This window comes from Stegostoma tigrinum, chromosome 41 (assembly GCF_030684315.1).
Source record: "Stegostoma tigrinum isolate sSteTig4 chromosome 41, sSteTig4.hap1, whole genome shotgun sequence".
Lineage (NCBI taxonomy): Eukaryota > Metazoa > Chordata > Chondrichthyes > Orectolobiformes > Stegostomatidae > Stegostoma > Stegostoma tigrinum.
The window spans coordinates 16,554,803-16,580,378 of NC_081394.1; the positions used below are offsets into that span (position 1 = coordinate 16,554,803).

The 25,576-nt window shown below is 41.0% G+C and overlaps 2 protein-coding genes across 2 annotated transcripts in view; both read right to left on the reverse strand.

The window, feature by feature from the left end:
- LOC125448492 (immunoglobulin superfamily member 1-like) overlaps nucleotides 1-25,576 on the reverse strand; it is a 50,851-nt gene that overhangs the window by 24,153 nt on the left and 1,122 nt on the right. Inside the window, exons 2-3 of the mRNA XM_059641425.1 lie at nucleotides 23,798-23,956; nucleotides 18,432-18,526 (exon numbers count right to left, since the gene is read on the reverse strand). The gene's annotated coding sequence lies outside the window, so the exon portion shown is untranslated. The remainder of the gene's footprint in view (nucleotides 1-18,431; nucleotides 18,527-23,797; nucleotides 23,957-25,576) is intronic.
- Nucleotides 19,765-23,281, reverse strand: LOC132206715 (probable G-protein coupled receptor 139). Its single transcript, XM_059641418.1, has 2 exons — nucleotides 23,211-23,281; nucleotides 19,765-20,675 (listed from the first exon to the last, which is right to left on the reverse strand). Exons 1-2 carry the CDS (start codon nucleotides 23,275-23,277, stop codon nucleotides 19,765-19,767), a joined length of 978 nt encoding a protein of 325 aa, XP_059497401.1. The 5' UTR covers nucleotides 23,278-23,281.

Sequence of the window (25,576 nt, forward strand, 5' to 3'; positions counted from 1 at the left end):
TCTCATTTGTCAGCATTTGACCCATGTCCTCTTAAACCCTACCCATTCATATACCAATCCATATGCCTTTTAAAAGTTGTAATTGAATCGATCTCTACCACTTCCTTTTGAAGCTCGTTCCATACATGCACCACCCTCTGTGTGAAAAAAGTTACCCCTTAAGTCATTTCTAAATCTTTCCCCTCTAACCTTAAATTTTTGCCCTTTAGTTTTAGACTCCCCTACCCTGAGAAAAATACCTTGGCTATTCACCCTATCCATGTCCTTCAAGTTTTACAAACTTCTACGAGGTCATCCCTCAGCCTCCAATATTTCCTTAGAATCTGACTGTCCAGCCTCTCCTTAAAGCACAAACCCTTCAGCCGCAGTAACAACCTTGTAAATTCCAAACACCCTTAATGTGAAAAAAGTCTTTCCCTTATATCTCCTCAAAACGTTTTACTCCTTACCTTCAATCCCCTGGTCATTGATCTCTCCAGTAAGGGGACCCATTTCCTCTTTTCATTATATCCAATCGCACCCTCTCAATCTCCTCTAATCTAAAGAAAACAACCCCAGTATGTCCAGTCTGTCTGAATAACGGAAACACTCTAGCCTAGGCTATATCCTGGTAAACGTAAACAGAAATTGCTGGAAAAAACCTCAGCAAGTCAGGCAGCATCTGTGGAGAGAAAGCAGGTTAACATTTCAAGTCCAGTGATCCTTCTTCAAAACATCTTCTTCAATCTTATGTACACCCTCCCCAGTGCTTTCACATCTCTCTGTGAATTCCAGAACCACACGGAATATCTAGCTATGAACTAACCATGGTTTTGTATAATTCCCACATCACCTCCCTGCTCTTAAACACTATGCCTTGACCAATCAAGGCAAGTATCCCATAACCACTTTATCCTCCTGTCCTGACACCTTAAGGGGCACACAAATGTTCCTCTGACCCTCACTGCTTTCCAGAATCCTAACACTCATCACATATTCCATTGCCTTTTGTGTCCTTCTCATATGCCTCACATTTACCTGGATTGAAAAGTCATTTGCCATCTGACCAGCCTGTCTGAAATCCCTTTACAAACTTACAGATTAACCCTCCTACGTTCAAGTCTAATCATGGAGATAACCACAAACAGAAATGGCCCTAAAACTGGCCTGTATATGATCCCACTGCACACAGACTTCCAGGTAGAAAAACACTCTCCAACCATCACCCACTGCTTCCTGCCATTCAGTTAACTGTGGATCCAATTTTGCTAAATTTCCTTGAATTGCACAGGCTCTTTCACTTGATATTAGTCTCCAATGTGGGACCTTGTCATAAGCATCGCTGAAATTCAAGTAGATGATACAAAAAACATTGCCCTCATCTATACACCTGTCTTCAAAAATTCACTTGACCCAGTGAGACACGGCCTCCTGTTAATGGAACCATGCTGATTGTTCTTAATTAATCCCTGCTTCTCCAAATGCAGATTAATCTTGTCCCTCAGAATTGTTTCCAATTGTTCCCCCACCATTGAAATTAGACTGACCAGACTGTTCTTTCCTATTTATACCTTTCTGTTTCTTAAATAATGGTACTACATTAGCTATCCTACAATCCTCCCGCACCTTACCCATGGTCAGAAAGAAATTGAAAAGTTTTGCAAGTGCTCCTTCCCAATCTCACTCCACTACCTGGTATACATTTCACCCTTCCCTGGAGAAGTATCCACTTTTAAGCCTGCCAGAATGTTCAGACTCTTCTCTCTGTATGTGCTAATTTCTTTAATTATATCACAATCCTTGTTGCTGATGCCTATTTACTTACCTTCTCTGTCAGTAGTAACACTAATCTAAAGTATTCTTTTAGACTTTTCCCCAGGGCAGGATTGACTGCCACGAGGGGTCATAGTTTTAAGGTGTTAGGAGGAAGGTATAGAGGAGACGTCAGAGGGAGGCTCTTCACCCAGAGAGTTGTGAGCGCATGGAATAGTTTACCAGTGGTAGTCGTGGAAGCGGAGTCATTAATGACATTTAAGCGACTGCTGGACACGCACATGGATAGCAGTGAATTGAGGGGAATGTAGGTGAGGTTATTTTATTTTTGGATTAGGATTATTCCAAGGCACAACATCGTCGGCTGAAGGGCCTGTACTGTGTTGTGCATTTCTATGTTCTATGTAACTCTACCTACATCTCAGCCTCCATGCACGAGTTATTGCTGTTGTCCTTCATAGACCCTACCCTTTCCCTCCTTATTGTTTTACCTGTAATTGTCTGTAAACTTACTGACTAGGCCTTCCATTTGGTCATCGAAATAAGTTGTATGAATAACAAACAATAGATGACCCAGAACCGATCCCTGTGGAACATTGCTAGTGACAGGCCTCCGGTCCGAAAATCAACGGTCCACCATTATTCTCCGTCTTCTGTCATTAACCCAATTATGTATCCAATTGGCAAGGTCATCCTGAATCTCATGTGGCCTAACTTTACTGATTAGGTTACCATGCAGAACCTTGTTGAAGGATTGACAAAGTCCGAACAATGTCTGCAGCCCTGCTACCTTCAATCTTTTTGGTAACTTCCTCAAAAACCTCAATCAAGTTTATGGGTCGTAACTCACCTGAAACAAAACTATACTGAATATCCCTGATCAATTTTTGACTCTCTAAATGTGCAAGATAAAGTAAAGAGTAGTTGTCTTTTCCACAGAATGGAGGATTTCAAGACTGGGGCACATTGTTAAGGTGGGAGGAGGGAGATTTAGAAAAGACGTAAGAGGCAATTTTTTTACACAGAAAATGGTTTGTGTGTGTAATGAACTTCCTGAGAAAGTGGTGGGCATTGCCACAATTACAACATTTGAATAGGTACATGGACAGAAAAGGTTTGGAGGGATATGGTTCAGGAGCAGGCTGGTGGGACTAGCTTGGGATTATGTTCGGCATAGAATGGTTGGACCGAGGGGTCTGTTTCCGTGCTGTATGACTCTAAATCCTATCTTTTATAATCGCCCCCCACAATTTACCCACAACCGAAGACAGACTCACAAATCTGTAGTTCCCTGGTTTCTCCTTACAGCTTTTCTTAAACAACTGCACAACATTAGCCACCCTCTAGTCATCAGGCACCTCACCTGTAGTTATAAATGATGCAAATATTTCTGCAAGGGGTCTTGCAATTTCCACCCTTACTTTCCATGATGTCTGGGTTATATCAAATCAGATCCTGAAGATTTATTCACTTTTACATTCTCTAAAACCTCCAGTACTTCCTTTTCCGTAATGTGAGCTGTTTTAAAAACATCAAACTTTTGCTAATAGAGTGGGATCTTTCTGTTTCCCCCTTTCCCTGCATTTTACTCCCACTGTGGGTAGGTGCGGAATAAAGTATATTTTCCAGGGAGTGGCAGGGGAAACCCGGCGCCTGGGAATAGTGGGGATATCACAGATTGGGAGGGCACTTAACTGGGGCAGGAGGCAAAATATTTGGAGAAGGTTCAAATCAATGGAAGGGCTGTAGACTGAGATCTTGCTCTGTATCACTACAGCCAATCGAAAGGCCAGTAATCTCTGCACGCACTCACTGTGTCCTCCATCCTAGGGGTTGGGGCTGTGAGATGGACGGTGGCTATGACCCTGAGATCCAAATGGTGGGTGGGGTGCGGTCAACAGGGAGGGGGCAGGAGAACTCAAAGGAAAGGATACTCAGAGTGAGGGGCAAGGGGCAGCTTGTTGTATGAGGGAGAGAGAGAGAGACGGAGGAGTTGCACAAGCGACAGGCAGGTCAGAGTATCATGGAGGACCTGTCTCCACAGGGAGGGGATTCATTCAGGGCTGTTCAGGGGCATATCCTGAGAAGCCTGGGCAGGACCCAGGTCTTTTAATGGGGGGGTGGGGTGTAGGCACGGCGGGCTGAGAAGCCTTCTTCTGCACCTATGAGATTTCTGTAATCCTGGGACTGGATCTTGCTGTACATTGATATGGTTAGTCACAGGCCCGTCAATTCACACACTTGCCCTTGTCTTGGGAAGGGTCCTTTGTGAGGGGGAGGGTAGGAAGGCTATAGTACATGGAGGGGGCTAAAGAGGATTTTTATGTATGGAGAGTGGTAATGGAGGGTGTTTGGATGGGGGCAAAGTTGGGAGAGCAAAGTTGGAGACAGAGAAGAAAGAGTCAGAGAGAGAGAGAGACAGAAAGAGAGAGAGAGACAGGGAGAGAGAAAGAGAGAGAGAGAGAATTATGGTCACTGGTCCCAGAGTGTTCCCTCACTAATACCTCAGTTATTTGCTCTGCCTTCTTTCTCAAGAAGAGATTAAGTTTTACCCTTTCTCTAGTAGGACAATCTACACACTAATTGAGAAGGTTTTCCTGAATGAACTGAACAAATTCTTCTTCACCCAAGCCTGTGTTTGGAAAGTTAGAGTCCCTGACTATTATAACCCTATTATTCTTACAGCTCACTGTGATTTCCCTATATATTCCTGTTGGTTATTGATAGGCGTATAGTACCATCTCATCAAAGTGATCACCTCCTTCTTATTTCTTAGTTCCACCCATATAGCTTCGGTGGACAATCCTTTGGGAATATCCTCTCGAAGGATTGCAGATATGTTCTCCCTAATCAAAAATGCCACTCCTCCTTCTATCTCACCTCCCCTTCTATCCTTCTGAGAGCATCTGTACTCTGAAACATTGATCTACCACCCCTGTCCCTGTCTCAGCCATGTTTCTGTAATACCTGTGATATCCCAGTCCCATGTTCCTTTCTATGCCCTGAGTTCATCTGCCTTACCGATCAGGCGCTTTGTATTGAAATATATGCAGTTTAATTCATCAGTTTTCTCTCATTCTCAGCCACGCTCTTATCTGTCTTGTCTATTTTAAATTTCTCTCTTCAACTTGTGAAGCAGCCTGAACCTTCTCCCTTGTTTAACTCTTGGTTAGGGCCCCACCTCCTACCGGAAGAGTTCAAACCTTCCCACGTAGATCTAGCAATTCTCCCTCCCTTGTCACTGGTACCCCTCTAGTTCAGGTGCAGGCCATCCCTACTGCCCCAGAAAAATCTGAATCCCTGCACCAACTCCTCCTCATATTCCTTATTGTGTTCCTATTTTCATTAGTACATAGCACTGGGACTAATCTACAAATTTCTATCCTGCTTTTTAATCTCCTGCCTAACTCTTAATATTCAACCCGTAGGGCCTTGTCCCTTTTTCTACCTATGACATTGGTAGACCCCTGGCTGCTTACACTCCTCTTTGAGAATTTTCTGCAACCGCTCCAAGATATCCCTGACCCTGGCACCAGGGAGGCAACAGACCATCCCAGTGTCTAATTCACGGCCACAGAAATGCCTGCCTGTGCCCATCCCAAAGTGTCCCCTATCACAATTGCTGGCTTGGACTTTGCCAAAACCTGCTTTATTCTAGAGCCCATTGTGGTGCCAAAGACCTGGCTACTGCTGCTGTTTTCCTCTAAGAGGCTATGCCCCCCAGTAGGATTCAACGTGGAATATTTGTTTGAGAGAGGAATAGCTATGGGAGACTCTGCACTACCTGTCTACTTCGCCTGATTGTACCTGCAGTGTGAGGACTCCCTGAAGCTGTTACCTATCACACTCTGTGCCTACTGTATATTCCTCAGTGCTTCCAACTGCTGCTTCAACTGATCCATGCCTTTTGACAGGTGCTGTAGCCAGACACACTTCCTGCTGACATAGTCACCAGGGACATTCAACTGCTCCCTGGTCGCCCACATCTGACAGAACGAGTATACCACTCCACTGGCTGCCACCTCTGCCACTTTAACAACTGGCAGGCAGAAGGAAAAGAAGTTTTTACCCTTATACTGTTGCTACTCACCCTCCTCAACAAAATCTGGTAGAGTCCTAGGCCTGCTCTTAGATCTAACCAGCTGCACCTCAAGCACAAAGCAGTCCCTCTCAGAAATGATTGGAACAAGGAACAGCAATGCTTCCCTCGGTCATTTGCCCAAACTTCCACACTAGGGTCAACTCACACACTCTTGGTTCTTGCACATAAAAGTCACAGTTTAAAGCAACTGCTATATATTAAAAAAACCTGTTTTGCTTGTATCCGGTCTTGAAGGAAATATCTAAAACTGCCTTATATGTGACACAAAACCTTTGAGAAACATGCAGAAGGAAAAAAACATTATGAAAAAGCCACTACAATCACTGGCAAACAGGCATAGACAAGAAATACTTCTTTAGGCAGGAATGTCAACATGAATGAGTGAGAAAAAATTGTTCTTGTGGCTGCATTGATTTCTGTTTGAAAATGTAAATGTGGATTACCTGCAAAATGGGCATTGAGGCTGGAGTAAACAGCAAGAGTTGTAGATTTTGTTACTGACTCTTTCATGGCAAGTGGGATCTCTGATTCAGCCAGCATTTTCTCACACCCATAACTTCCCAAGAGTACACCTTCAGAGCATCAGGTGCACATGATGTTTTGGAGATGGGACAATACTTGCTAGGAAAGGGTAGTCAGGGATTATTAAAGTAGATGAGTAATAACAGCAGGTTAATGAAGAGCATTTCTGAATTCTAAACAAATTGAATTGCTAACAGTGGAGACAAAGATGTTCAAAACTTAAATTGCCCAAAATCAATTGAGCCACTGCATCCTGTCTATACAACTGAGATGTATCTATCCCTAAACAAAACCAGAAGAGTGAGCCTCCAAAGCACAGCACCACCCAGCCCACCTCCCCACTAACTGGCGTACAGTAGGAGAGGCTTAGAAACCTCAGGGAACCTACGGTGGGACAGAAAGGATGAGAAGAGCATGTAATGAAAATATTCCTAGTAACAAATTAAAATGTGCATTAATTATTTTTAAAAAATCACCCAAACAAGTTTCATCATTTGTTTATTTTGCATATGTAAGACGAAGGTTTGTTTTCAGTTTTTTTGAGCAGCTGGGAGATGAAACAGTGGAAGTGGAGCAGGGAATTTGCCTTCCATTTGCCATACCATTCTATAGGAAGTGCACACTGCCTCTGCTCCTGCCAACTTTTATCTTCTACTACAGCTGGAGAACAAGTTGAATCCCAGAAAATTATGTCGTACCCAGTTGATGGAAACATAGAAATAAATTTTAGCTTCGTTGTCAAGAGCCATTGGGACTGAAGCAGACCTCGATTAACAAATCGTATAATTTATCTAAGTAGATATTTCATTGCATTCGTGAACTACTCTCTGAACCTGGACTGGGCCACCCCATAAATAAAGGTATTTGTGCAGCAACTTGAAATCCGCAACATATATCCAACTTTCCGAAAGATAAACTCAGAATTGTTGTAATCCCTGGGACCTCTCCTGATTATAAAATAATATAAAAATTCTATGACATGTGTTAACTACAGAAATATGAAGTTGCCAGATATGGTGAAGGGCAAAATTGTCAACTTCCTCTACTCTCCATTTCTGGATTACTTTGACTCTCACTCTGAGTCTTCAGTCTCTTATGGACTAAACTAATCACTAAGGTGTGTCTGACTGTCAGGGCATTCAGCGACAGAATTAATACAAATGGAAAATATGGAGTTAAATTCTTATTAAACAATTAAAAAACCACCTGTCCAAGTTCTATAAAATAGTTTGCCTTTAAAAGATAGTCCCATGGTAAATTGTAAATTATCCAGACAGGTTCTACTGCAAAAGAGAAGGGAATAGTTTTCAAACAGATTAGAACACGAGCTAGTGACAGAATCAAAGCAGAAGTTTTCTCAGTGTGAAACCTCCTTTTCAGCTTCAGGCAGCAGGTGGCCACAAATCATTCAAAAGAGAAAGAGCCAGGCGGAACAATCCGTGGTTGAATGAGTCAGAACATAAATAACATTACACATATTGCACATTGGGGTGATGTCCAGGAAAGATCCACAGAAACAATGAAGATTAATACAATAGACTATGACCTCAGTGACAATAACTAAAAGAACTGCCATTGCCACGGCCACTGGAGAGTAAGTAGTGCAGTTCAACAGGCTACACTTCTCTTGGGACAGGATCATAATTGTTGTTAGATTAACTGCAAAAGATAGAAGAGAAGAGAGAATTGACATTTCCTACTAAACATCTCTATATTGAACCAGATATTAAGAGTTCAGGTTGATGGGAAATGAGTGAAAATACTATTTCATTTTTTGCTCCCCCAAACTGCCTAAGCATGTCAGTCTTGTGATAGCATTTGCATGAGTGACCACTCTGCAATCCCAGTGTATACAAATTTCCATTTTCACATTTCCTGCCAAGCCCAACATCCCAGATTTCATTCAGGAATTGTCACTACAACATGGAATTGCTCTGAACAAAGGTCCAATCTTAAATAAAGAAACATTAGTGAACAGGATTTCTGGTTAAAAGTAATGTAAAGACTGTTGCATCTATCTGCAACATCTCTCCTTTGGTCTTACACCCTGTCATTTTAAATGCCAAGAATTCCATAATCCTGATGTTTGTGATTAAAAGAAAATAAACAATATTGATAATTTAAACGTACGTCGCAACACTTTCTACGAGTCTCTAACTGGGCTCTGCTGTCAAGCCGAGATTGTCTATCCCAGGGGAAGCTCTGTCACATGGCTACATTAGCTGTGACAAACCACCTTGTTACTGAACTCTCACTTTGCATAATTCGTCTTTGGAATCCACTTCTTTAAAAAAAAAATTCATGGGAAGGACAGTGTCACTGACTAGGCCAGTATCTATTGTCCGACTCAGAGGGTAGTTCAGAGTCAACCACATATAGGCAGATCAGGTGAGGTTGGCAGTTTTCTTTCCTGAAGGACATTAGTAAGCCAGATGATCAGTAATGGTCATAGTCATTATTAGACTCTTAATTCTAGATTTCTATTGCATAAAAATTCCAACATCTGCCTTGATGGGGGTCAAATACAAAACCCCAGAACATTATCTTGCTCTCTGGGTTAACAGTCCCAGCAATAATACCACTCCGCCATCACCTCCCATCAACTGTTTCTCACTTTCCTTGTCCATACTGTACCTTTGACTAGGAGTCTGGACAAACATGGTGATCAGAAAGAAGCCAGTAGCGGAAGTCACTTGGATCAGGAATCTCAATTAAGATGGTGACCAACACAATGGCTTTGCAGAACACCTCCGCTCAGTTCGCAATAAACAACTGCACCTCCCAGTCGCAAGCCATTTCCACTCCTCCTCCCATTCTTTAGATGACATGTCCATCATGGGCCTCCTGCAGTGCCACAATGATGCCACCCGAAGGTTGCAGGAACAGCAACTCATATTCCGCTTGGGAACCCTGCAGCCATATGGTATCAATGTGGACTTCACTAGCTTCAAAATCTCCCCTTCCCCCACCGCATCCCAAAACCAGCCCAGTTCGTCCCCTCCCCCCACTGCACCACACAACCAGCCCAGCTCTTCCCCTCCACGCACTGCATCCCAAAACCAGTCCAACCTGGCTCTGCCTCCCTAACCTGTTCTTCCCCTCACCCATCCCTTCCTCCCACCCCAAGCCGCACCTCCATCTCCTACCTACCAACCTCATCCCACCTCCTTGACCTGTCCGTCTTCCCTGCACTGACCTATCCCCTCCCTACCTCCCCACCTATACTCTCCTCTCCACCTATCTTCTTTTCTCTCCATCTTTGGTCCGCCTCCTCCTCTCTCCCTATTTATTCCAGAACCCTCTCCCCATCCCCCTCTCTGAAGAAGGGTCTAGGCCCGAAACGTCAGCTTTTGTGCTCCTGAGATGCTGCTGGGCCTGCTGTGTTCATCCAGCCTCACGTTTCATTATCCTGTTATGATTATGTCTCTCATTTTAGGTTATAACTATTACTACTCGAAAGTTCCATTGTGACAGGTCCTTTCAGTCATAAACATGATGAGCAGCAAGTATTTTACTATTGCTGAAATCTATACCCAGCACCTTTATACAGTGACTATTACAGCCAAACCTACTTTGCCTGAGAAAACTATCACCAATCATTGCCTCACAATTGGTAGCTGATGTTGTAAATCCAAAGGACAATTACATGTCAGTGGGGAACATGGTTGTTACAAATGACAGTTGACTTGTGGGAATAGAATATCACTGCGGGGAGAATGTAGGACAGTTTGTTTAAATAAGTAATTTGGCCGTGATGCTGACTCCTGCATGAACAAGTAATAATGTCAGTTATAAAGTAAAATCAGTGAAAAGTCCTACATAGATAACAAAGTGTAGAGCTGGGTGAACACAGCAGGCCAAGCAGCATCAGGGGAGCAGGAAGGCTGATGTTTCAGGCCTAGACCCTTCTTAAGAAATTTCTGAAGAAGGGTCTAGGCCCGAAACATCAGCCTTCCTGCTCCCCTGATGCTGCTTGGCCTGCTGTGTTCATCCAGTTCTACACCTTGTATTCTCAGATTCTCCAGCATCTGCAGTTCCTACTATCGCTAAAGAAATCTTACATATTTACAGCTCATCAATGGTAGTAGCCCATTACCTGGAACACCAATGACAGCGAAAATGCTGTAGTATATTTTTCCAACACTATAAAACTGTTCACTCATTTTCTGTTTTGTCAGAAGTTCTCCTTCAGGCTGCAACAATATCACTGTCTCAACTCAGTGCCAAGGAGTGTCAACAGCTTGGAGTTTATTCTTTCTCGGAATATCGGGGGAATAGTGAGGTTGCAACATCTTTCACCCAATTCTAATTATTTTTGGATAAACACATTGCTGTATCCAATTAAGTCATGTTGTAATAGAATGTACTAAAGTTTGAGGTTGGAAGTAAAAGACTGAATCTTTCTGCTAACTAACTAATGGAATTTTAAAATAAATATGATTATTCTGTCCAACTCTGTCAGACCCATCTGTGACTCATCTATAGCTTTAGAACTTAAAAAAAACAAGATCTGGAGCTAAGTGTATCACTGGCATGGCCTGCACTTTTTGTTCTTTAGAAATTACCCTTGATCAGAGAGACTTGCTTGGCTAATTTTACAGCGTATTTAAGGGACAAATCCATTTCTGTGGGTCACAACTCCCATGTCAGACAGGGTTGTGACAGAAGACTTCTTTCAGCGAAGGATATTAGTAGACCTGACTCATTTCAACTGTGAATGATGTTCGTTCACGATCACCATTTCTGAGATGATTTTTTTTAACAGTTCTGTTCATATCAGATATGAAGCACGAACTCTGTTTTCTCTCTAAGGATGCTGACCAGTTGAGTTTCTCCATTTTCTCTGTGATTGAACCTTATCTTTCAGATTTCTTAATTGAATTCACATATAACCATTGTTGGCATGGTGACATTTGAACCCCCTGTCTCCAGAACAATAGTGTGCACCACTAGATTATAAATCAATTAATTCCACCAACATGAGTTTCCTTCCCTTTGCTAATTTATTGAAGTGAACGCATAAAAGCAGAATGAACCCTCATTCACTATTTCAAAGTAAATGGGCTGGAAAAGAAATATTTACATTGGTTCTACCTTTAAACTGCAGCTGCAAAAATTGTGACGTTACAACTGAGAGAAAGAGTTGAGCAGTATAGATGCTCTCAAACAATGCAGTAGATTTATGCAGATGACTTAAGACAAAATTGTCACTAAATTCACAGTCCCAAACCTGGGACTTTGCGTGCCCTACTCATCCACAAAGTGCACAACCACAATGAGTGGAATTGAAATCCATCTATTTAGAAAGATGGGCATTGTTAGTATTGACTGCAAACAATGTGATTGGCGCCCAACTGGTCACATAGAACACATAACATAGAACGCAACAGGCCCTTCGGCACATGATGTTGTGCTGAACTTTTACCATAATCCTAAGATCTGTCTAACCTCCACCTCTACCTTATACGATCATTCAAATCTAATTGCCATTTAAATGCCCCTAATGAGACCGACACCACTACCCTCTCCGATAATGCATTCCACACCACTACCACTCTCTGAGTAAAGAACCTACCTCTGACTTCCCTTCTATATCTATCTCTGCTCATTTTAAAACTATGCCCCCTCAGAACACCTATCTCAACCCTAGGAAAACATCTCTGGCTGTCTACTCTATCTATACCTCTGGTCATTTTGTACACCTCTATCAAGTCACCTCTCATCCTTTGGCATTCGAAAGAGAAAATCCCTAGCACTCTCAACCTTTCCTCGTAAGACATTCCCTTCATTCCAGGCAACATCCTGGTAAATCTCCTCTGCACCTTTTCCAAAGCCTCCACATCTATCCTGTAATGAGGAGCCCAGAACTGGCCCCTTTACTCCAGATGTGGCCGAACCAGGCTTTTGTATAGCTGGAGCACAGTTTCATGGCTCTTGAACCCGATCCCTCTATTAATAAAAGCAAACACACCTTACACCTTCTTGACAACTCTATCCACTAGGGTGGCAGCTTTCAGGGAACTGTGAACATGGACCCCAAGACCCCTCTGCTCTTCGACACTGCCAAGAATCTTTCGTTAACCCTGTATTCTGCTTTCAAGCTTGTCCTTCCAAAATGAATCACCTCACACTTTTCAGGGTCAAATTCCATCTGCAACTTCTCAGCCCAGATCTGCATTCTATCAATGTCCCTTTGTCACCTAAAATGGCTCTCTACACTGTCCACAATGTGACACACCCTCGTATTGTCTGCAAACTTGCTAATCCACCCTTTCATTCCTACATCCAAATCATTTACAAAAATCACAAATAGAAGAAGGCCCAGGACAGATTCTTGTGGTATATGACTCGTAACTGAGCACCATGTTGAATATTTTCCATCCACTACCACCCTTGTCTTCTAAGGGTCAGCCAATTCTGAATCCATTCTGCCATATTTCCCCCATCCCATCTCTCCTTACCTTCTGTGTGAACCTACTATGGGGAACCTTATCAAACAACTTACTTAAATCCATGTATACCACATCCACTGCTCCACCAGCATCCACGTGTTTGGTTACATCTTCAAAGAATACAATAAGGTTTGTTAGGCATGATCTATCCCTCACAAATCCATGCTGATGATTATGAATAAAACTGTGTCTTTTCAAGTGATCATAACTCCCATCTCTTAGAGCCCTGTCCATTAATTTGCCCAACACTGATGTAAAACTAACTCGCCAGTAATTTCTAGGGTTATCCCTATTCTCTTTATTGTACAAGGGAATGAGGTTTGCCTCTTTCCAATCCTCCAAAACTATACTCATGGTCAGTGAAGATGAAAAGATCATCACCAAAGGCCCTGCGATCTCTTCCCTCGCTTGCTATAGAATCCTTGGATAAATCCCATCAGGCCCAGGAGATTTATCTATCTTCAACTTTCTCAAAATTCCTAGCACACCCTCCTTACTAACATCAACCTCCTCTCGCCTACAGCACGGTGGCTCAGTGGTTAGCACTGCAGCCTCACAGCACCAGGGGCCAGGGTTGGAATTCAACCTTGGGTAACTATCTGTGTCGAGTTTGCACATTCTCCCCGTGTCTGCGTGGGTTTCCTTCAGTGCTCCGGTTTCCTCCCACAGTCCAAAGATGTGCAGGCTAGGTGGATTGGCCATGCTAAATTGCCCATAGTATTCAGGGGTGTGTGGGTGGGATGCTTCAAGGGATGGTGTGGACTTGATGAGCAGATGGGCCTGCTTCCACACTGTAGGGAATCTAACCTACCAACCTGTTTCACACTGTTCTCTGGACAACTAGGTCCCTCTCAGTTGTGAATACCAAAGAAAAGCATTCATTAAGACCCCTCCTATCTCTTTAGGCTCCATGCACAAATTCCCTTTACAATCCTTGATTGGCCCTGACAATTGTAGGCACCACAGTTCAGCAACCATGTGAAGATATTGGGGAGGGTGCAGTCAAGAAAAATGAATGGTTTATGGAGTATAAATGTCTGTTATGAAGATAGAATAGAGAAGTTGAGATTTTTTTTGCCTGCTGAACTGAAGTGTAAGGGAAGATTTGTTTAGTTCTTCCAGAATAATTAGGTTCTTGGCAAAGCAAACAAGGAGGAACTGTTCCAACTCATAACTGGATAGTGAATGATAAAGCGCGGATTGAAAAATATTTGCAAAATCAAATGTGATGTTGAGAGAAGAAAATGACAGCATGTAGTTTGGGTGAAGAGAGAATCATAAAATCGAACAAGACAGAAAAGGTTCTTCAGCCCATGGATCCTGCACTGACAAAAGCCACTTTAATTGCACTAGATAATAAAATGTGAGGCTGGATGAACACAGCAGGCCCAGCAGCATCTCAGGAGCACAAAAGCTGACATTTCTGGCCTAGACCCTTCATCAGAGAGTTTAATTGCACTAGCCTCACTTTCCAGTGCTTGCCCAATAGCATTGTTAAGTTGAGTTGAGATGCTCATTTGGAGCCTGGGAGCGGGACTCCAGCAGTAGCATGGCGTGAGCTTGTGTAGCGCTGAGTGGGATTCTTGCTTTTGCATAGTGAGGGCTGGTATAGCATGGGAGTGGGACTCTGGCAGCAGCATGACATGGGCTGGTGTAACCTGAGAGAGGGATTCTTGCTTCTACATGGCAGGGGGCTCTGGCAGCAGCATGGCATGTGCTGGTGTAGCCTGGGAGCGGGATTCTTGTTTCTGCATGGTGGGTGATTCTGGCAGCAGTATGGTATGTGCTGGTGTAGTTCGGAGCAAGTATTCTGGTGGCAGAGTAGATTAGGATGGTGTAGCCCAGAGGAGGGACTCTGGTGGAAGAGTGGAGTGGGTTGGTGTAGCCTGGAGCAGGGTTTCTGTTGGAAGAGTGGAGTAGGCTGGTGAGACAGGATCAGCACTTTGGCAGTGAAGAAGGAAAAGTTAGAATATCTTTAAGTTTTCATTCCTTTTGTAATTTCAATTTAATGAAAATGGCACCAATGCATGGCAACAGTATGAACTTTTCACTGTATTTTATGTTGAACACACGTGACAATAAGTGATTCAATTCAATTCAAAAAGGGAGTTAGAAGTAGAAAATACTCTAATTAGTGATGGACAAGTTTATTTATACTTGAGGCAGGACATGACTGGGGAAAAAGTGACTATCTTGTATCTGTGCCAAGACGGAAGGTGCTGCCGAGTTATCGTAAAAGTTGAGCCACTTGAGACTCACTGAATTGTTGTGGCGCAGGCTGAGCTTATTCGGACCAAAGTGTGTGTACCAGCTCTTCAAATGAGCAACTCAACTCAACTTAACAATGCTATTGGGCAAGCACTGGAAAGTGAGACTAGTGCAATTAAAGTGGTTTTTGTCAGTGCAGGATCCATGGGCTGAAGAACCTTTTCTGTCTTGTTCGATTTTATGATTCTCTCTTCACCCAAACTACATGCTGTCATTTTCTTCTCTCAACATCACATTTGATTTTGCAAATATTTTTCAATCCGCGCTTTATCATTCACAATCCAGTTACGAGTTGGAACAGTTCCTCCTTGTTTGCTTTGCCAAGAACCTAATTATTCTGGAAGAACTAAACAAATCTTCCCTTACACTTCAGTTCAGCAGGCAAAAAAAATCTCAACTTCTCTATTCTATCTTCATAACAGACATTTATACTCCATAAACCATTCATTTTTCTTGACTGCACCCTCCCCAATATCTTCACATGGTTGCTGAACTGTGGTGCCTACAATTGTTGACAATGCCCCAGCTGATGTCAATCTATTGCTGAATATGTGGTCTACACACAAATTTGGCTATTGACCCCAATAAGCAAGGTTGAAAGTTTTGACAAAGAAAAAGGAAGCATATGTAATTTTTAGGAAATTGCAATCAGACAAGACCTTTCATGATTATAAAGGAAGACAGGAAGAACATAAACAAGGAAATAGGAGGATTAATATGGGCCTGAAATGTCATCGGCAAGTAAGATTAAGGAGAAATTCAAAACTAAGTCCACTCAAAGACCACGAATAACATTTATGCATAGAGCCAGAGGAACTGGGTGAGATTCTCAATGAGTATTTGGTATTCTTTTCCATTGGTATTCATCAAGGAGAAGGTCATGGCTGCTGGTAAAATTAGGGAGGGGTATATTGATATTCTAATGTGCATCAAAATTATGAACAAGGTGTTATTGGGTGTCTTGAAAAACATTATGGCCAATAAACCCTTATGATCTGATGGGATTTGTCCCAGGATACTGATGGAAGCAAGTGAAGGGATTGTTAGGGCCTTGAAAGAGATCTCTGGATCCTAGTTAGCCAGAGGTAAAGTCCCAGAGGACCGGAGACTAGTCAAAGTTGTTCCTATGTTTAAGAAGGGCAAAATGGGGTCAATGCAGGAAATATTAGATGGTGAACCTTGCATAAGGGGTTGAGAAAGTTTTGGAGAAGATACTCAGGGACAGTATTTCCTTGCATTTGGAAAAGAATGGAGCTAACTGGGAATGGTCAGCATGGCTTTGTGTGGGAAGTCTTATCTGACATCCTTAAACAAGTTTCCTCATAGTAGGCTGGTCCAGAAGTTGAAGTCACATGGAATCCGTGGTGAGGTCGTATGGTGAATTCAAAAGTGGCTCAGTTACAGAACATAGAAGGTTAGTAAGATAAGTATATATGGTGGTAAAGAAGGACACGGCATGCTCCCTTCTTTGATCAGGGTATTTAAAATTAAATTTGACAAGTCACGTTGCTGTTACATAAAACTTTAATTACACCACATTTGGAGCATTGTTTGCAGTTCTGGTCACCACACTAGGACAGATGTGAAGGGTTTTGAGAAGGTGTATGAGGTTTCCAGGGTGTTGACTGGATTGAAGTTATAAGGGGAAGCTAGACAAACTTAGATTTTATTTTGCAAGATTATCAGAGGCTGTTGGAAGTATATAAAATTATGAGAGGCCTGAATAGGATGGATAGTTTGAGTATTTTTTCCTTCCCAGGGTAGCAGCATCAAATAATAGGCAGTACAGTTTTAAGGTGGGTGGTGGAAATTTTAAATTAGTTGTGCAAAGCAAGTTATTTTACACAGAGGGTGGTAGATGCCTGGAACACTCTGTCAGAGGAAGTGGTAAAAGCACATATGACAGCATCTTTTAAGGGAAATGAATATAGGAATATTTCCATTGGCACACAGTTGGTGAGTTGAAGGCTTGTCCCTTACTGTTCGATGTTCTTTAATTGTAAAACTGTCAAATTAGCAGCTTCATTTAAAATGGGAAAGAGATAATATTGCAGACGACACAAAAATAGATCATGAGGGATATAGACATGTTAAATGAGCAGGCAGACACATGCTGATAATATATAATATAGGAAAATATGAGGTTATGCACTTTGACAGGAAAAATAGAGGAGTTGCACAATATTTAAATAGATAAAAACTGCAAAAATTTACAGAACAGAACAGTTTGGGAGCCTTCAACCATGAATCACAAAAAAAGTTAACATTCATGTTTAACAGGCAATGACAAAAGCAAGAAGCACTGGCCATTTTTTCAAGGGAACAGAGTATAAAAATAGGTCAGTCTAGCTATAATTATACAAGTCATTAATTAGGCCTCAGCTGGAATATTGTCAAATTTTATGCGGCCTTCTGTAAGGAAATAGATTTTGGCATTGGAGACAGTCCAGAGAAAGATCACTAGGATGAACCCAATTATGGAGGATGATCTTATGAGGAATGGTTGAGTAGGTTGGACCTACACTCATTGGAGTAGCGAAGAGTGACAGGCTACCTTATTGAAAGGTAGATTCTTTGGTCATACAGGGCAGTTGTGGAAACATTTCTCATTCTAGGAGATTATAGAATCAGACAGCATAATCTCTGTAAGGTATTGGCCAATTAAGACAGAGATGCAGAGGAACTTCTCCCCTTTCTCTGGAGAAGGAGGCCGTGATTCAAGGCCCACTTGCTTCATAAGTGTGTCATAACATCGCTGAGCAGTTTGATTAGAAAGTAGACTTTAAAAAAAAATTCTCTCAGAAGGTCTGAATGTTTGAAATTATTTAATACAGAAGACTGTAGAATCTGGGTCATGAAGTATACTCAAGCTTAAGATAAACAGATTTCTAATCTGCAAAAGGTTCAATGTTTATGGGATCACCACAAAATGTGAGATTGAGTTTTATCACTTCAGCCATGAGCTTATTGAAAGACAGACCAGGCTCACTGGGCTAAATTGCCTTATACTTCTCCTCCATGTCATGGTCTTGTGGTCTCAAAGGACACACTGATGTTGTGATGCCAGCTGCCTTCAAATTGTAAGATACAGTATGAAAATATAAAAATTGTTTTCATACAATAAAACTTCAGTTTTCTTTCTTTAAATTTTCATTTGGAGATACCTTGAGTTAATATATTTTGTAACTAATAGCATGGTCAAATTATTGAAGAAATTTTGTTTTACTCAAAAATAAACAACAGACATTTGGCAACATTCAGTTTGGACAGATATTTGAATTCCCTGTATATGTGTGTTAAGGTACTTCGTGTAGGAGGCAGAAAACATCACTCACAATATCTTCAAGAGACAGATCAGGTGAAGGTGGAAGGCCATGCGCAGATGCTGCTGGAAACCGGTTTGAGTTTTCACGTTGCTAGATGGCTAAATCTTAAAAAAAATTCAAAATAAGGACATATATTTATTCACTGCTATGTCAATTGGAGAAAGAAAATTGTTGAAGATTTATTTCTGTAACAGGAAATTGATGTCAGCTGTAAATTACAGGTTAGAGTTTATGACATTAGGTCTCATACAAAGGCATAGAATCATTGGAAGAAAACAGAATTAAAGATTTCCGAGATGTGGCCACATCAGAGAGATTACCCATTGTCTGAAAAGATTGCAAATATTTGTATTATGTCTGCTGATTTCTAAAGCTACGCATCAGAAAAACAAGAAAATGAAAATAACAAGAGTAACACATTCTACTAGCAAAATGGTTACAATGTGGAACAAAAACAGAAGTTGATAGAAAAGCTCAACAGGCCTGGCAGCATCGGTGGTGAAATAATCACAGTTAAAATTTCAGGTGCAGTGACCTTTGAGTTCTGAGGAAGGGTCACTGGACCCAAAACATTAATTTTGATTATTTCTTCACAGATGCTGCCAGACTTGTTGAGCTTTTCCCGCAATTTCTGTCTTGTACCTGATTTACAGCATCTGCAGTTCTTTTGGCTACATGTGGAACTCTGCCACGTGGTGCGGGAGAAACACTGAGATGTAGATGTCATCAGCAGAAAGTTGGAAATGTACAAGATGGAACACAAATAAGAGGACAGCTGAAAAATCGTTGCATTGAGAGAACTGTACAGATCATCGACAAGAACATTTGACTAATGGAACAAAGTTTCCATGATCAGTTATAAGAAGGGAAAGCGCTGGAGAAATTCAGCAAGTCTGGAAACGTTCGTGGAGAGTGAAATAGAGTTAACATTTGGAATCCTTAGTATCTCTTCTTCATAACAGAAGAACTGCACATCTGCCTGATATGTAGCCATATTCTATGTTGTATATAGCTGGTGATATAGGCCTCTGAACTAAAACCCTAGCAATCTACCTAGCAATGAGTGAATTAATTACACTAGGAATGGCCAATCAATGCCAGTACAAAATAGTTGAACCGATGCCATGAATCAGAATGCAAAAATCACATAGTCCTTCCACAAAACAAAATGGTACCAAACATCAGGAAAAATTAATGCTGTTTCCTAAACCTTGCAATTATATCTCTACTGTTCGACATTTCAGAATACCAGCAATTCCTAGTATTGCTTATTCTGTGACATTGTGCTGAATTTTTCATTCAATGATTGAAACAAGAGGGCAGTTTGCTGTGAGGCTCATGGTCAGTCCCTTAGTTTATTGATTAATTCAATAAATGATGTCAACGGATATCTCAGCGCACTCATAAACTGCTCTCTGAACTTTGACTGAGTCACCCCATAAATAAATGTATTAGTGCAGCAACTCAAACTCAGTAGCATAAATCCAGCCTGCTGAAATAAATATAATGAACCCTCGTAATATTCAGGATTTGTTCCTGTAATGTTATAATATAAGAAATGTAGAACATATGCTGACCACAGCAGTATGAAACTGCCTGATATTGTGAAAAGTAAAATTGCTGATTTCCGTCTGCCCTCCATCTCTGGGTCTTTGTGATTTTCTCCCTTACACATCCCCCTCAATTGCTTACGGACTCTACTTGCTACCAAAATGTGCCTGACTGTCAGAGCGTTGAGCAATAAAATTAAAGCGAATGGAATCATTGGGGTTAATAAAGTAGCAAACCAATCATAACCCACCCATCCTGGCTCAGTATAATAACTTGTTTTTGAATCACAAAACCACGACATGTTGTTTACTATTTCTTTGGCTTCAATTGAAAAGTACAATGGAATGTTTTTTAAACTGAGTAGAATCCAGGTTGATGTTAGAACCACAGCTGCAGTTCTGTTGGTACAATATTTAGTTTTCAGCTTCTGGCAACAAATGGCAACAAATCTGTCAAAGGAAAAAGTGACAGTGAACCAGACTGAACAATCGATTGCTGCATGAATCAGAAATGTGAGAAAACTACACACTGGGGTGATTTCCAGAAAAGATTGCGGAAAATAATAATGGGCGATCTGTGACAGTATAACATCAGTTGTAATGACCAAAAGATCTGCAGCTGCCATTGCCACGAGATAGTACGTAGTGCATCTAGACAGGCCACATTTCTCACGGGACAGGATCATTATTGCCACCAAGTTAACTGTAAGAAAAAGAAGAGGTAAGACAGATTGAATTACTTACAAAATAACCACTGAATAGGAGTTCAAACAGTAAGATTGAATATTTACCCTTAAAATTGCTGACTTAGGAGTGTATGGAGTTTGTTTATTCAAAAAAAAGAATTTCAATGCTGACATGTAACACCCTTCCTTCTTCTCCTTTTGAAAGTTTCAAAAGTCAATGGTATGAAGAGAATAATTGGCTGTGCATTGTTTTAATGACACTGGCACCATCCAATGTAACTTTTTTTTAACAGGGATAGCCATGAGCTAACAGAACTCACTGATTTTGCAAAGTGGGTAGCTGAAGAGATTCAGAGACAGTTTTTCTCATAATTTGAAATTTCAAGGGCTGCTGTACATGCTAGGCAATGCAGTGCCATACTAAAGTAATGTTTTTCATAGATATTCAGTGTAATTTTGTAAGAGGTCCCATTAGGAAAATTTGAGTGCTCGTGGGTTTTACAGCAAAACTGGAAGGAGAGAGGAAGTTGCTGAAGGAACAGGTGCCATGTGCTGAAAGTACATAGAATATTCAATAAATCTGTCACTGAATTTATTTTTAGCCCTATTACGTACACAGGGGACTTCTTCAGGACTGCAGAAGTTGGTATATTAAATTAACAGAAGAAGAATTAATTAGTTATTTCTACCAGAAACATTATTTGTGGCCTGGGCTGCTGGAAAAGAAGGAGGTAAAGGCTTACTTATGGGTAACGGAAGAAACAGTGAACTATGAATAACAATTCATTCTCCAACATGGAAATTCTGATTTGACTAATATCAAATTTTTGAATACAAATTATAAAGAGACAATAAACATCATTGTGTGCATGCTATATACTTTTTTTCCTAAAGCTAATTGGTAGACACCACACAAAAGAACATGGCTTAAACTGAAGGGTCTAGGGCTGAAACGTCAGCTTTTGTGCTCCTGAGATGCTGCTGGACCTGCTGTGTTCATCCAGCCTCACATTTTATTATTATGGCTTAAACTGAGTTTGGGTAAGACATTATAATATATAACAAGCTGCCTGTAAACAATTTTTTCTTAGATTACAAGGTGTAGAAATTTCTGAAGAAATTTGGCCTGAAACGTCAGCTTTTCTGCTCCTCTGATGCTGCTTGGCCTGTTATGTCCATTCAGCTCTATACCTTCCTATTTCAGAATCTCCAGCATCTGCAGTTCCTACTATTTCTGACACAATTTTTTCTTTGCAAATTGCTGATTGATGATAAATGGTGTTCCATCAAGATTGGTATTGGGACAATGTTTGTTCACAGTTCATTCACGCAGTTGGGCATATGAAAATAGTGTATTCAATAAATAATATGCCAAGTACTTTATGGTTAAAAGTTTACCATTATCATTTATGGCTCTGGGACTGATAACATTATTATGAAAAGACAGCACATTTGAACATCATTTGAACTTATCTCAACATTAATTTTTCCCTGAAAGAGTGGAAATAGACATGAAAATAGACTGAATCATAGAAAAGTACTGGTTCGTTCTTACTTACAGAACTGGAATGACCAAGAAACAAAACCTAAGCCTCATTTGATATTTTAGTGAGAAAAATGCATTTATGATTGAGAGATTGGATCACCCATATTTGCTTAATAAAACAAATCAAATACCACTATCAGTTACCATAACTATTTTGGTAGAAACAAGTCATCGCATAGTTTACTTGTATTCTCTAGGAGTATCACCCTGAATGTTTAATTGTCAGTGAGCAGTCAATATCTGGTTCCCTTAGTGTGTTTATTTGCAAAAATCTTAAAGTAACAGTAATTCTTAAAGTAATATCTTAAACATCCCCATTTCCCATTATTAGTTTCACTGAACAAGAATGAAGATCTGTGGATGGTAGAAAACAATCACCTGAAACATTGATTTCAATGAATCGGTAAGGTTTGTTGCAACCCAGTACTGACCCAGCCTCAATAATCACTTACCAGGAAATTGAAAACCAAAAGAACTGCGGATGCTGTAAATCAGGAACAAAAACAAAGTTGCTGGAAAAGCTCAGCAGGTCTGGCAGCATCTGTGAAGGAGAAAACAGTGTTCCAGTGAAGCCCAGCGCAAGCTGGAGGAACAACACCTCATTTTCTGCTTGGGGGCCCTACAGCCCTCCGGACTCAATATTGAGTTCAATTATTTGAGGGCCTAAACTCTCCCATGTCCCAGCCCCCTACCACATAGCCTGCTGCTACAAACCCCTATATTTGGTCACTAACGGTCCCCATTAACAACTATTCACCCTCCCAGTCTGATTGTTAGCAACTCCTTTGTCTCTCCAACTGTCTTTCTCTCTCTTTGAGCTCTATCCTATCATTTACTCCCTACCCCACCCACCTCCCTATTTTCTGCATGTAAACTGACATTTTCCCAGCCACCATCAGTTCTGAGGAAGGTCACTGGACCTGAAACGTTAACTCTGTTTTCTCCTTCACAGGTGCTACTAGACTTGCAGAGCTTCTCCAGCAACTTTGTTGTTGTTTTCACTTACCAGGAACTCCAATGACAGCAATAATGGTGTTGTATATTTTTTCAACCTGTTCAAGTGTATCAATCATCCTCTCAGGCAAATTCTCTGAAGTCAGTTCTGAACATATATATGTCTGGATCAGGTAATTTATGTACTGTGGATTATACACAGGCTGTTGAGTTTTCATAAAGGCGTAAAAATTAGATGTTTCCTTTTAATTGAGCAAATTACGACAGCCTAACTAAATCCCTCGTGTGATTATGATGAAGCAATTGAATTGAAAATTAAAGAAAAACAGGTGGGAAAATTCTGATTGCAATGGTCAGGTAACGCTAGTTGCAGCATATTTTTTCCAACAATGGCTCTGTCCTTTGTAAAACAACCAGTGTCAACTCTGTATTTCATTCTTTCAGGATGGACTTTGGTGTGTTGTGTATATTCATTATTAAATATCAGATCATACAGCACCCTCTTTGTCATCTGATTCTGAAAACTTTCTGCTTATGAAAACTAGTACTAAATGAAACTACAACATATTACAATACCTTGTGCTTGCAGATTTAACTAATACAGCATCTCAAGCTAACAGAGAATCTCAAATCAGATACCTCTTTTACATTTTCTCCACCAGAGGACATCTCTGCAGAAGTTCCTCAGGGGAATGTCCTGGGTCCGACCATCTTCAGCTGCTTCATCATGAGGTCGGAGATCGGGGTGTTTACTGATGATTGCACAATATTCAGCACCAATCGTGACTCCAGCAACACCTGAGAAGTTTGATATGACTAAAGACAGACAAAGCTTGATTGGAAAATCCACAAACATTTCTTCCCTCCACCATGTAGCAGCGGTGTGTACCATTTACTTAATGCATTGCAGAAGTTCGCCAAATCTCCTTGGACAGCACCTCCCACAACCACTTCAATTGAGAAGCACAAGAGCAGCAGATGTTTTGGCATGCTCACCATCTCCAAGAGAACCAGCAATCCACTGACCACTCTATTATGGAAATACATCATTCTTCTGCGTCTTTGGGTCTAAATCATAGAATTGCTTACCTATTGGCATCTTGGGTCTACCTACAACATATGTGCTGCATTGGTTTATGAAAGATGCTCAGCGCTATTGCCTGCTGGTGAATAAAAATTCACTCAGGCAAGAAGGTGCATATCCTTGATTGAATTAAGATAAAAGCAGATGCCATTTTTCTCTGCTTTTCTAAAATATTTCTGTTTTATATTGAAACTAGAGCATTCCAAAAAAAAATCATCGCCATCCCGTATTGCCCAGCACGAGTCATTGGTATTGAAGTAACACTGATATACTTCCAAGCCAGGTTGGTAAATACTTAGAGTAGAATTTACGAGTCATTTCCCACTGTTCATTATCAAAAATCAATCCCATTCAGTATTGATAATCAAACCCCACACGGTTCAGTATTGACAATAAAACTTCACACCATTCAGTACTGATAATCAGACCTCGCACAGTTCAGTATCGATAATCAAACCTCACACCATTCAGTACAAATGATCAAACGTCACATATTTCAGAATTGGTAATCAAAGCCCACACCGTTCAGTATTGCTAATCAAACCTCACACCGTTCAGCGTCGATATCAACTGCGTACTGTTCAGTATCAATAAGTAAACCCCACACTGTTCAGTATAAATAAGTTAACCCTGCACTGTTCAGTATCAGTTACCAAATCCCATTCAGTATCAATAATCAAAGACCATTCAGGAATGGCAATTATCCTCATTCAATAATCAAGCCGATAATTAATGGGGGGTATATTTTTTATTGGGATCAATAATATTAAGCTTATTTTCTCTGGTTGACAATCCCCTCATTTATGTTTCTAACTCAGAGGAAAATTGTGGAAATGAAATTGAATCATTATGTCAATGCACATTGGGAAAAAGATATAGACACAAACTGCAATTTTGACAAGGAAACAGCGTGTGGGAAAGTTTAAACTGAGCAAAAATGATACACGCTTGTTGTGGGGCCAACACAATTCAAGATAATCTTTCTAAGCTGCAATTTACCTCTGCAAATTCACAGTAATCAGCCTATGAATTAATTTGAAATCACTTGCGATCATGTCCTGGAGTTACTCAGAGGTGATGTCATCTTATTCAATTGGCCTTTCTGAGATGTTTCTGTCTCTACAAAGAGTGCAAGACAAAGGGGGAACTGCAAACGAAAGTACACCGAAAAGCCACACACACAGACCAGGTGTTGAACTTCAATGGTAACCATCTCAGCACACACAAACAAAGCTGCAAGCGAACATTATTTAAAAGGGCAACAACACACTACAGCAACATGGAACTATGTCAAGAGGAGGAGGAATACCTCTTCCAAGTGTTCAAGGTTAATG

Bases quoted from the DNA above. Each gene is read 5' to 3' on its own strand.
- LOC132206715 (XM_059641418.1), bottom strand. From the start codon at position 23,277: ATGATTGATACACTTGAACAGGTTGAAAAAATATACAACACCATTATT. The intron at 20,676-23,210 runs GTAAGTGAAAAC...TTTTTCTTACAG, and splicing joins TGCTGTCATTGGAGTTCCTG to TTAACTTGGTGGCAATAATG.